The sequence below is a fragment of the Macrobrachium nipponense genome, chromosome 10 (genome assembly GCF_015104395.2).
Source record: "Macrobrachium nipponense isolate FS-2020 chromosome 10, ASM1510439v2, whole genome shotgun sequence".
Taxonomy (NCBI): Eukaryota; Metazoa; Arthropoda; class Malacostraca; order Decapoda; family Palaemonidae; genus Macrobrachium; species Macrobrachium nipponense.
This window is the reverse complement of record NC_087204.1, coordinates 72,646,132-72,659,762: the sequence shown is the minus strand read 5'-3', so window position 1 is coordinate 72,659,762 and position 13,631 is coordinate 72,646,132. Positions and strand designations below refer to the sequence as shown.

General features: G+C 37.4%; 1 protein-coding gene across 2 annotated transcripts in view; it reads left to right on the top strand.

The window, feature by feature from the left end:
• LOC135223689 (histone deacetylase complex subunit SAP18-like) overlaps positions 1 to 13,631 on the top strand; it is a 57,308-nt gene that overhangs the window by 20,784 nt on the left and 22,893 nt on the right. The window contains exons 1-3 of one of the 2 annotated variants that reach the window (XM_064262389.1): positions 3,148 to 3,201; positions 3,489 to 3,595; positions 12,895 to 13,089. In XM_064262389.1, the coding sequence (XP_064118459.1) occupies positions 3,163 to 3,201; positions 3,489 to 3,595; positions 12,895 to 13,089 (341 nt within the window). In that variant the 5' untranslated portion in view covers positions 3,148 to 3,162. Of the gene's footprint in view, positions 1 to 3,147; positions 3,202 to 3,488; positions 3,596 to 12,894; positions 13,090 to 13,631 lie in introns of those variants that run through there. The other variant, XM_064262388.1, reaches the window with a different exon arrangement.

Genomic DNA, 13,631 nt, shown 5'->3' with positions numbered 1-13,631 from the left:
CGAGTAGTGGCAGTGCATTCCGACAACTCCACGGCTCTCTCGTACGTGCGGAAACAGGGGGGGGACTCAGTCTTTCTCTCTGTACGAAGTAGCCAAGGATCTCCTCCTGTGGTCAAACGAAGCGAAGGTTCAGCTAGTCCCGAGATTTGTTCCGGGAAAGATGAACGTCCTGGCGGACGAGTTAAGTCGTCAACAGCAAGTGTTACCTCTGGAGTGGACTTTGGACAACAAGATTTGTCAGAAACTTTGGCGCCTTGGGGACGACCGTCAATAGACCTGTTCGCGACATCAAGGAACAACCGTCTTCCTCTTTTGTTCTCCAGTCCCAGATCCTCTAGCTTGGTCGGTGGACGCAATGCTGTTGGATTGGTCGGGTCTGGAAGCTTATGCATTCCCTCCGTTCGGTCTAATAAGAGGGGTGCTGAACAAGTTCATGGTCGCACAGCAATGTAAACACTAACGTTAATCGCTCCCTTTTGGCCCAGGAAAGAGTGGTTCCCGGACCTTCTCCAGTTGTTAGTAGACTTCCCCAGACTTCTTCCTCCAGAGAAGTGGCTTCTCAAACAACCTCACTTCAAGAGGTTCCACCAAAACTTGTCCGCTCTAGCTCTGACAGGGTTCAGACTGTCCGGAATCTTGTCAGAGCGAAAGGATTTTCAAGAAGAGCTGCAGAAGCTATCGCTCGTTGTAGGAGAGAGTCTTCTAACAAACTCTATCAAGGGAAGTGGAGAATCTTCAGAGAGTGGTGTAGAAGTGCTAAAGTCTCTACTTCTGCGACCTCTTTAACAGAAATAGAAGATTTTCTTCTATTTCTTAGGAACTCTAAGAAACTGGCTCCTTCGACGATCAGAGGATATAGAGCCATGCTCTCTTCGGTTTTTCGACATCGAGGTTTGGATATTTCCTCCAATTCAGATCTGTCGGACCTCATTAGGTCTTTCGAAACCACTAAGCTCCCGCAAGATACAGTGACTTGGAACTTAGATGTGGTGCTTAAGTTCCTCATGGGGCCACCGTTTGAGCCTTTGAAGTCGGCTTCACTCAGGAACTTGACTAAGAAGGCACTTTTTCTTATTGCACTAGCTTCTGCTAAGCGTGTCAGCGAATTACACGCTATAGACAAAAGAGTCGGTTTCTCTCAAGGCAATGCTGTATTTTCGGTATCTTTGACCTTTCTAGCCAAAAATGAGAATCCTTCTAATCCTTGGCCGAGGAGTTTTGTGGTAAGGAACTTATCTGATTTGGTTGGACATGAGGAGGAAGAAAGGCTCTTATGTCCAGTCAGGGCTATTAAGCAGTATCTGTTTGCCACTAAGGGTATTAGAGGACAATCTTCTAAGCTCTGGACCTCGGTTCAAAATCCCTCTCGTCCTCTTTCTAAGAATGCTATATCGTTCTTTATTAGAGAGCTTATCAGGGAAGCTCACTCGCAGTCCGAGAACGACAATCTTTCCGTTTCTGAGAGTTAAAGCTCACGAGGTTAGAGCAGTGGCAACTTCTTTAGCATTCAGAAAGAATTTATCTTTAGGCTTCGATTCTTCAGAGCACGTTCTGGAGATCGAATTCGGTTTTTTGCGAGTCATTATCTCAAAGAGATAGAAACGGTTTTCGAGAATTGTAAAACGTTAGGTCCGGTGGCGGTTTCTGGCATGGTGTTGGGAGAAACGGCACAGGGGTCGTCACCTCTATGCTAACTTTTCACCTTGAATAGGTTGTCGAGTTCAAGGGAAGCTGGGGGTACTGAGTACCTGGGATACTCACCAGTCTGTTAGGTCAGATTTTACAATGGTTGGGTATATATGTTTTTAAATCTGGTGTTGGTGACAAATGTTTTGTATGATTGAATTTCTGGTCTTAGCCCAGGGCAAGGGCAATCTTGTTGTTACTATCTCCGTCAGTCAGCCTTGACTCGCTTGAACTACGGAAGGATTCCACTCCTGTAGAGGCTAACTTTGGTCAAATTCCAATTCCTCTACAATAGTAAGAAGAGCACCGACCAGAGGCAGTAACAGTCTGCTGTAGCTCTCTTACAAGGTAAGGTACAACAGACACCTTGAGTGTTTACTGGTATTGCTATAATAAATGTAACCTTTAAAAATTTAAAAAACTAGTTGGTTCCAATTGAAGTCCCCCTTCCTTCCCATAAATGTGTAATCAGCTCTATAATTGTTCGGTAAGACACTACAATAAAAATGAAATTTCATTATTAAAATGAAGTTTTATTGTATACTTACCGAACAATTATGATTATACCCACCCTCCTCCCCTTAGGTGGACGGACGGGCAGAAAGAATTGGATTCACCTGGGCAGTTGTACCTGGTTCTCCCGCGAGTGGAGGGAGATGACGTCATCACCACCAGTGTTGGCGACGCCGACGCGCTAAATTTGAATTTAGTATCCTGCCGATCGTGGAAATCACGGCTCTATAATTGTTCGGTAAGTATACAATAAAACTTCATTTTAATAATGAAAATTTCATTTTTGAGGAGATCTATATGGCTGTGTAGGTTATATAGCTCTATCGTATATTGGTAACTTTTCAACATTAATTAATCATAACTCCGAAACTAATTAGCGAATGGAAAGATGGGGGACTTTTGAACTCCTCTCATTGCGTACCTATGTGGGTTTCATTGTTGGGTTGCAGACGGTCGTAAACTATAGTAATACCAATTTGATTCTAATCAGTCTGCGTCGACTAGCTAGTAACTAGGCTAGCTCAAGCCTGTAGCCTATCAGTTAAAATATTTTTAGGATATCTTGGCAAGATATCTTGTTTTTTTAGTATCATTAGGCCCTGGCTATTTGTGGTGGAAACGCTGTCGAGTTTCCTTTTTCTTAACCCTGTTGTAATGTATGTAAGCCTTACCCTTTTGATAATCAATGAGATTCACAGTAAGGAAACTCGTCTATATTTTAAGTGAACAAGTTAAAAATACTAGAAGCATTCAACGGGATGCTGGTTATCATTGGAAGAAAAATTCTCTTAAAATAGTGGAATGTTATCTTATACAAATGATAGGAATATTGAAGTTTGCATGTAGGGTAAAGCAACGCTGTGCGGCCCTGTGACCACCTGTACGGTTCTGTGACCACTTTCCAAAAAAATAACTTAACACTTCCAGTAACTTGAATTAGATGCCATTCACAAGCCAACCTCCATGGAAGCAACACCACGAGACCTCTACTTTATTCTCGAAGTAAGTGTTTTTTCACATAATTCCCGATTAGACCGAATTTAATGAAAAACTAGCCATGCGCAGTGCTAACTTACCTCCATGACGCTTTTGAATGGTATGCTTAAATATTGAATTGTATTATTGTTTCACCAATTAAATATCAAGTAAAAAAGTGGTAATTTTTCGGATCTGTGGTTGCACAGTGGTATTTTATCCTAGCTAGATAGTAGCTATTTGGCAAAAGGTTTTGCATGGAAAACATTCATGGATTTTGTCAATTCAATATGTAAACGTTATTTTATTTTCAGACATGCCCTTTACTGTTAAGGGTCTTTCTGTCATCTGGACGTCATAGTAATATTAATGAATATCGTAGAGGTAATGTTCCAGCTAATGAACTACAGATATATACTTGGTAAGATTTATTTTTTAATTTTTAATGTTTGACTGAAATAGTTTGCTATAGCTAAATCCAAGCTGCCTAAATTTAGATTGTCATGAAGGTAGAATTTCATAAAATTTTCATCATATATGCCAACGCATGTCTGCAAACAGTAGGTTTAATATAAAGTAGCATTCTTTCCCCAATTGTTGGCTATTGCTAATTTTGTGAACATTGTTAAATAGGTAGTTTTCCTATGACATCCCAGCATATGGTCACCTGATAAACCGCCACTAAGGTTTAGGCCAAGCATTATAAACAAAGAAAATATCAAATTTAGTTGTTTCTAAAGAATTATGAACCATATCACAAAAAATGGCAAGCAAGGACAATTTGCTAACACAAGATTTATTAGATTGAGTCTGGAGCCTGCAGTGCATGGGAGATATACAAATAGTAACCTGAAACTTGTAAATAACAAAGTAGACACCTAAACAGTGGAGTCCTGATGTGGATTTGCTGCCTGCAGTTACTTATCCAGATATCGTGAACTATTTGTACCAGCTCAAGCCCTACAAGTCTCTGGAGGCTTAAAACTGTTTTGTATCTGGCTGGGTGAAGGGTTTTAAATAGTGTTGAAAATGGATTTTGTATTGTCATTACTCTGGCTCTACATTCACTGAGGTTGTCTGCACCCTCACTACAGCTGTGGATAATCACCATGCCAGATAGAGCCATTTGGTTTGATGAAAACATACATTAAGCCAAGTTTTGTTACACATAAAAAATACAAATATTTTTCACTTCGATTAGAGTTATAGAGGTTCTTTTCAGGGATTGATCAAGTCATTCTAAGGTACTCAAAGTTACAAATTTATAAGTTGAGATTTGTGGACAAAACCAGTAAACTACACATCTACTTACAATTAAGTCTTTTCAATAATGGACAAGCTCATTATTATTTTAAATGATGTAGCATATATAAAAAGAATGAAGATGCAATTTCAAAACTGAAGTCGCCATTGCCCTTGAGTGCCACAATATGTTGACAGTATGACATATTGACACAGAAAGGATTCCTTACAAATAATAATACATAACTGCTATTTTAACTTAAAATCGGATTATAGGAGTTGTTATTTGAATTTTTTGTGTCGTCCTGAAATATTCTTCCCGAGTGTGATATTTCAGAATTTTGTTGAGAAACCAAGTATGGTGGTATGCATTTTGTTCAACAACTCTTAACAGCCTTTGATGTCTGTGGGCAATTCGCTATTTGCTACTTCAGGATTTAAAGAGTTGACTAAAATAACTTCATATCGGCCCAAAATCATCTAGCATTTGACAGCGAACACGAGGCTGTTAATGAATTACTTTGTGAATTATTGTTCACCATTATCACAAATTACACCAACACTCACCCCTAATGAAGTAATCTCGGCAGATTTTCATGTCTTGACGGCTGAAAATTAGCTGTTTTATACCTGGAAATCCACAGTGCTCCTCTTTCACTAGTAATCTCATGAGTTTTATCTCCTTGATTTCTCACAACAGCGGGATTGGGACTGGGTACTAAAATTTGCCATCATTGTTTGACCTATTGTGTCACCCAAACACACTGCAAGTGTTCACTATATTTAAAGGATTAATAGGTACAATATCATTGCAAATTTCCAAAAAATTGTTCTTGTGGCAGAATCACAAGCTCAAAAACAAGCTGCAGAATCCCCCCCACATATACCTAATCAGTCCAGCTGCCCAACTCACCCCAGTCACACTTTCTACTTTACACTTCAGAATACAGCAGGACAATTGAACTATACCTACACACAGAACAAAAAAAAAAAAAACACAAACACATGTAGGCTACTTACCAACTCCACCAATCCAGATACTCCGGGCTATCCTGTCCTGTCCACTGGTCGAGGTCACAGAGATACCAACAACAACAACCAAGAACCACAACCCAATAACAACAACAACAACCAAGGACTATAGCCAACAATTCAACAATCAAGGACCCACAACAACAACAAACAAAAAACAAAAAAGGAACACAACTACAACTCAACAACATAGCAAACAACCAAGGAACACAACACAACCCAACACACAGCCCAACCAAGGAACACAACCACAACCTCACACATAACAACAAAACTCAACAACACAACAAAAGACCACTGCACAAACAACACAAAAAATCACAACAGCACAGGCACAACAACTCTAAGCAAACAACACTAACTTAACAACAACCAAATAACAAATCAGTAACACACAAAACTCAACTAACTCCCAGTGCCTTCAAAGAACTGCTTCCCACACTACTAACTGTCACCAGCTCTCACCAAAGACTGACTGGAAACTCTCACTCAAAACACAGAACTCTAACAGCAAACAGCCCAGAACTCACCAACAGCCAATATAGTCGTTAACCATCCATACAGTAATTACACCCTCTCTCTCTCTCTCTCTCTCTCTCTCTCTTCTCTCTCTCTCTCGTTGTCAAATGGAACTCCATAAGTCCTCCATATTCTTATCTTGATTGCGTCTGTCGCTTTTGCTCAACACAGCTGACCCAAAAGATGGCCGACTTTCGTGTTTACATCTGGGTCTCATTCTGGATTGAAAACTACCTATTGGAGTAACTCGAGGCAACAGCTGAAAGACAATTTTATTATCCTGGGTCATTGAGTTTCTATTTTAAAGCATTTATACTTTACTCCAGTCACCATTTTTTTAAAATTTATTTTTATATAACATTGTTTTTTTTATTTTATTTTTCCCCTCAACTCTTTCCTATGCTTGGTGATTTAAAATAATTTAATTGTCTTCAGGTAGACCGTCAAATTCATTTTACCAAAGTTATAGTAAGATCACTGAAAATATAACATAGAAATAATGCATTGTGAAATTGCTGTTTGCACAAATAAGATTAATAACATGCACTGTAATTATTGGAAAGTTGTGCTTAAACAAGAGTGCTTTTTTTTCATTCCTATTCTTTTCTGAGCCATACAGCTGCTTCAACTTGAAAATTTCATAATTTGGGGTAAAGCACTGTATGAAAGATCTCTTTTCACCAAATTAACTGGGTTAGGCTCTCAAAGCCCCTCTGTAGAAAAGACAGCCTTTTTTTATTCATACAGTGGGGCCTCGTTATCCACGGGGATAGGGCCTAGAACCCCCCCGTGATAAGTAAATACCCGTGTTATCCTGATACCCCCCTCAAAAATTGCTTAAAACTGCCTACTTTAATAGTTAACCCACCCAAGACCACTATTCCAATGTTTATAACTGCCTACTTTAGTTCAAACACCAAATATGTTTTCAACTATCACCTAAAACTAAATTCAAGACAGTTTAAAGTTATTGTACAAAATTAGCCTTAAAAAATAAATGTAGGTAGTATATGTACTGTGTACATAGGTATGTAGCCTACTAGCCTAGGGATTACAGCTAGAAGCCTACATACGCATGGTGGGCCTCTTTTTTTTTCACAAGGAAAGAGAGGAGAGTGGTAAGAGAACTATCAAAATATGTAAATCATATGGGTACTCACCAACAATCTATGTTGATAAAAGATGGCGACGATTTTGCAGTGCAATCCAGCAATATAATAACGATAATGCTACCAACAGTATGCAGCGAAACATCTCTTCCCTTCGTCACAACACGTTAATACTAGTATATTCCACGTAAAACCTTCATCTGACCTTTAGGCGTCTTTCCCATAAGAGTAAAAGAATCAGGGCTTTTGGATGCCACATAATTAACTCGTTTATATGGGTACAATTTAAAGAACGCGCCGCACACCACATTTCATAACAACACCAAACAAACGTTTGTAGGCCAGTGTTGCCAACTGGGAATGGCAATTTCTTGCTAGATTTTGTTCCATAAAAGGCTAAAAAAAATCACATACCGTATATACTCGAATAACGTGCAATCTCCCATATCGTGCAACCCCTAATTTTCACCAATAAACAGTGGTTTTGTGTTTTGTCATGTATCTCATGTATCATGCAAGTTCATAAGGTTGGTGGTTTAGCCTGCTAATGGCCGAGTCATTCAGATGTGTGCTGATGCTAGTCAATTTACGGTAATTTTCTTATTAATCTCGAGAATTGAATAGAAAATCTCAAGATTAAAAAAAAAATCCCAAGATAATAAAATAATTGTAAAATAACACGCCTTGGAGTCCTTAATCATTCTCTCTCTCTCTCTCTCTCTCTCTCTCTCTCTCTCTCTCTCAGGAATAAATACGTACGTACTGTAATTTGCAGTAAATGTGTAGACATTGTGTGCGTGTTTTAAAAAATGTGCAGTACACACACATTCCGATGTTTCGGTTTTTGGAATTTTTCAGATTTCGGAAATGTGAGGTCAGATGCATAATCAAACAAACACCACTACTGCAGCAAAAACATTTTTTCCCTTTATGTTTTTCATTATTGTTATTTATTAATTACAGTTTATTTAAATAAATATTAATATAATACTGTTAAATGAATGTGAGATAATTAAGATTACCTATAATAAAATAGTGGGACAATTAATACCATATGTTCACTAATAGGTATTATTTTCAAAACAAACATTCCGTAAAACACAAAAAATATATGTACATAACAATCAAAATATAATAATGTTTTGCAGTTCAACTTGTGAATTTTAACAATAAGTATGACTATATAATATATTTTACCATATCGATCTTGAAGTTGAAGAGTCGTAAAATTCTGAGGATGGTCCGGGAAAAGGATTTGTACTTTGTGATTACGTATCGCTACAACACCATGTGGTATTTTCATACCACTATATTGATGACGCATCGCTACGACACACTGGTGTTTTTCATACCACTATACGTTAAAGTTAAAAACATGACATAGAATCGACTTTGCGACTTCGTTCACTTTGATATTTTTAACGATACAATAACTATCATTTGTACTACTAAAACCTCTCTTCATAAGTAATTTTTTCGTAAGATATGTGTTGTTGCAAAAGCTAGCTTATACATAAAAGGCTTTTATAATTTAAGTCATCTTAGATATACATATGCACCCAAACTCATTGTGGGGAAATTTACTACTGTTTCCTCGGATATTGAAATACTTTAGCATCATTCAAACACTTTAATAATATAATGCATAAATACTAGGCTATACATATTTACATCGTATACAAATACTACATACAGTTATATACATACTTTATATACAAAGTTAACAGTTATATACACATACTTTTATATACAAAGTTAATAATATGAATAGTGATCAGACGACAGCTGTGCACTGGACTACGTACGTACTACTTGGAAGATAAAACGAACAAAAATTTTGTTGTTGTTAGTCGCCGGGATAGATTAACATTTTTCCAGAGATTAAAAAGCTGAATTTTGTTTTGAAGGTATGTCAACCGCGATATTATATTATTGTTTTCACGAAGGAATAATTATATAAAGAAAATTATTGAGTAATTTTTGCCGTCAGCAGTCAGAAAATCACGAACATGGTAACGTTCAAACCTAGTGCCATCCATGGCGTATGTCTATAAATAGAACAGAAGCAGAGGGCAGTCATTGGATAACAGATCTCCATGGCTACCAACCAACCAATCAGGTGTTAGTTATACTACTCTGTAATTTCTTAGAATGAACGTTTACACACACGAAGCTACCGATGATGTATGTGTTTTGCATCAGTACGTAGTTTTAGTTTTTTTTATTATTAGTGTAAGTATTTACTGATTTCATGAAGAAATAGAATGATTCCTTCTCATTACTTTGAATGCAAAATGGCTTGAAGATTCTTCCGCAAAAAGAAGAGAAAAAAAAATTCCTTAGAAGATGATATCTATTTACTAACGCGGTTGACATACCTTCAAAAGAAAAATTCAGCTCTTTAATCTCTGGAAAAATGTTAATCTATCCCGGCGACTAACAACAACAAAATTTTTGTTTGTTTTATCTTCCAAGTACATAGTACGTACGTAGTCCAGTGCACAGCTGTCGTCTGATCACTACTCATATGATTAATTTTGTATATAAAAGTATGTGTATATAACTGTTAACTTTGTATATAAAAGTATGTGTATATAACTGTATGTAGTATTTGTATACGATGTAAATATGTATAGCCTAGTATTTATGCATTATATTATTAAAGTGTTTGAATGATGCTAAAGTATTTCAATATCCGAGGAAACAGTAGTAAATTTCCCCACAATGAGTTTGGGTACATATGTATATGGTGACTTAAATTATAAAAGCCTTTTATGTATAAGCTAGCTTTTGTAACAACACATATCTTACGAAAAATTACTTATGTGAAGATGGTTTTAGTAGTACAAATGATAGTTATTGTATCGTTAAAAATATCAAAGTGAACGAAGTCGCAAAGTCGATTCTATGTCATGTTTTTCCTAAACGCGTTGACTTAACCTGTTAAGCGTCACCCACGTAATAATACGTTTACCGCGATCTACTCGGTAGCGCCTTCAACGGGATATTACGTTCAAAACTTTGACTGTGCTTGTCAAGCCGTCAGCCCCGTAATAATACGTTTACTCGTATAGAAAGTGTAGGAACATCATTTGGTAACACTCTCAGCACACGGGGAACTTATTTCCAGCCTGGCAACTCTTTCCTGGTGGTCGCTTATGCTAAAAAACTGCCTGTCCCTGTTGGTTTTCTTTCAATACGCTTCGGCGTTTATCGAGACAAATTGGATTTCGCGTCTTTCACAATGAATGTCCCAAAGAGGAGGCGTATTTCTTCAGGTGAGATCATTCAAATACTAGATGAGGAGTCTGATATTGATAACCTATTTGATGATGAGAGCTCTAGTTCTGAATCCTCCAGTGATGATACAAACTTTTCTTCCAATAGCGGGAGTGAAGATGAATTTTCTTTGCCGAGTGACTGGACTCCGAGAGAGAGAGAGAGAGAGAGAGAGAGAGAATTTCCTACACTTAATTACAGTAAGAATAATAAACATAAAAATCAATATTAACTTTGAAAAACTATCATCAGTGCTATGATCGCTGATTACAAAAAAAAGCGTGACGGTACGTTAGCAGCGAGCTCATCCGGGGAGGACGCTTAACAGGTTAAAGGAGAACGTTATTTTGGTTGTTATCACTGGCACAAACCCATAACAATGCAGTGTATGTATGATAATTCTAAACTATTATTCACTACCAAAATAACGATGATATTTTGTATTGAAAATTAATGTTACGTATATTCCAAACATTATTACTACGTAGCATGAATAGTACTATAAAAATTTCGAAAGATAATCTTGCTGTGAACGCTACCATAATTTGATTTTCATATACGTACGTACATTTTGTCAGCTGGCTGGCCTCGCATAGATAAAATTGATTTCACTGATATGGAATTACTCCACGAATAGCCTTTTTATTATGAAGATATGACGATAATATATAAGGTAAAAAATGCTTTTATGTATTTCGTTTACGCTTCGTCGCCAATAACAAACAGCAATACTTACGATAATCTATGACAAATAGCGTTTGTATGACTTCATTGTTCAGAGAAGTTATATACGAATACTGCCAAAATAATAATGAAGTTCGAATTAATTTTAGCCTTAATGTTATTACTACTGTAATTACACTACCACTACTATTAAAATTTCTAAAAGTTTATCAAAACAAAAAATGTCGCTTTGAACGCAACCGTATACATAAACCATTTTCGTACTTAAAGGTATATGGCTTACATTTTGTGGCTGGCCACTCCGACGATAAGTTGAGTGCAATGATGTGGAATTATTCTTCGAATAGGCTATTTATTATGAAGATATGACTATAATATATATGGTAAGAATGGTTTTATTACCTTTATTGTCAATTAATATCATAATGTGAATGTTTGTGTACGTTGGTGGTTATCGCACTGCAACTACGCTTAGCCTACCAATGAACGTCGTACATAAACCTTGAATAGGCTATTTATTTCGAAGATAGGACAATAATATATTAGGTGAGAATGGTTTTATTACCTTTATTGTCAGTTAATATCATTATATGAGTCTTTAAATGAATGTTGGTAGTTATCGGACCACGGCCGAGGGTTAGCCTACCGAAAAACATCGCATACGCAACACAACAAAACCCGTGATGCCAGCGATTCATACCAGTGAGTGTAACATGAGAAACGGTCCAAGAAAAAAAACCCAGTGATTAACTGGATCCGTGAATACTGATCCGTGAATAAGCGATGCCCCACTGTAGACAGTTTTGTCCATTGTTTTTACTTACCATATTCACATTATTTTTGTTTGCTGCAGTAGGGGTTACTACTTGCAAATTGTCTTCCTTAATGCACGCACTGCAAATAGCAGTAGGACTTTTACAGTATATTCCTTCTCCCCCAGGTGCATTGCTCTACCGTTAACCTTTCATCCATTCTGCCGCTTGGCTACTTTTTCCTCGTAAATGTCCAGTTGCTCCAGCTTTACCCTGTAGTGGGGGTTAGTGCTGTCAGTGCAACTATGGTACACGTCACTTAAGGATTTTTTTGTAGCAGCCCTTCAACCCCTTTTCATTCCTTTTATTTCACCTGGATTCATATTTTCTTTCATCTCACTCGCCGCCTCCTCAGACAGTTGTTTCATAGTGCAGCAGTGAGTTTTTCTTCCTCTGGTTTTCAAGTTTCATTCAGGAGGAAATCTTTTGGGCTTGGGAGAGCCCTGCAAGTGTATCTAGATGTGACTTGGTGAATAGTACAGTATAAATACTATGGCTTGTCACAGCCACCTTGGAATAAAAACAGTGACTTACTATATTACAGCTGCCTGCCCATGCATTACCAGCACTAAAATAGGGAATTACAATACAATATATGTGAATACATATAAAATAAGTAAAGAATTTAGGTATGCTTTACTGAAAACAAATGTTGATATAATCAAAGTATTAATAGCCCATAAATAATCCAGAGAGAAGAAAGTATGCTCAATTGTTTGTTTTGCTTGTAAGTGCAGGTGTAAGTCAAGCAGTATGTCAAAGAAGGGACAAACTATGTGTAGTATGAAGTCTGTCATTTTAGAGATTGCATTACAGCACTTAATGCCCTTCTTTATAGTATTATTTTAACTTGCTTAACTGGAGAATTTCGTGTATAGTATACTAAGTACTGTATGGTAAATATTTTATGAAAATCTCATAATCTGTATCATGTAATGCTGTTGTTTTGTATAAAATGACATTTCTAATATGTTGACAAATTGCGAGTTTATGTTATAGATTTATCCTCTGTTCTAATACTTTATATTTGTATTAAACTTCAGGATGGATGCTACCCTCAATGAGATCTGTTCATTGGTCCAGGAAGTGAATTCAGATGCTAAGAGGAGAGGGACTGTGTTCGAGTTTAGTTTAGTGGTTCCAGAACTGTCAAAGCCACTTCCAAGAATGAGAGATTTAGGCACAATTGTTGTTGGCCAGAAAGGTTTTGATGACAACAAAACCTTGTCACAGTGTGGGTGAGTATGCTGGCTGTTGTCAACCCTGTAAGAGTATTGTTACGTAATTAGTTCAGTGGTCTGGTTAGATTACTTGATGATTATAACTGTTCTTATTTTGGTTTGAAGGGGAAGGGTTGAGCACAGGCAGTCCCCGGTTATCGGGGGGAAGGGGGAGGGTTCCGTTCTTGGCTGGGTGCTGATAAGCGAAAACCGCAATGAACCGAAACCAGCAATTTATGGCACTTACGGCACCGATAAGTGGTTAATGGCGCCCCTGTTAGGTATGTTAGGATGCCATAATGATTATTAGCACCTTCTGGTCACTGATAACTAAAACTCAGCATGTTATGGTGCATAAATGGCCAGTTATATGGTGTTACACAAGCACCATAAACCAGATTGCCATTATTACTGAGACTGCCAATAACTGGAGACTGCCTCAATAATACTTCAGATGTGCTTGGGTAGATAGCATCAATGGATTGTACACATAGTTCCTTTATGGTGTGGTTAGGTTACCAGGAAGTGGAAGAAAAAACCCTTGACTTTTGTAGGACCAT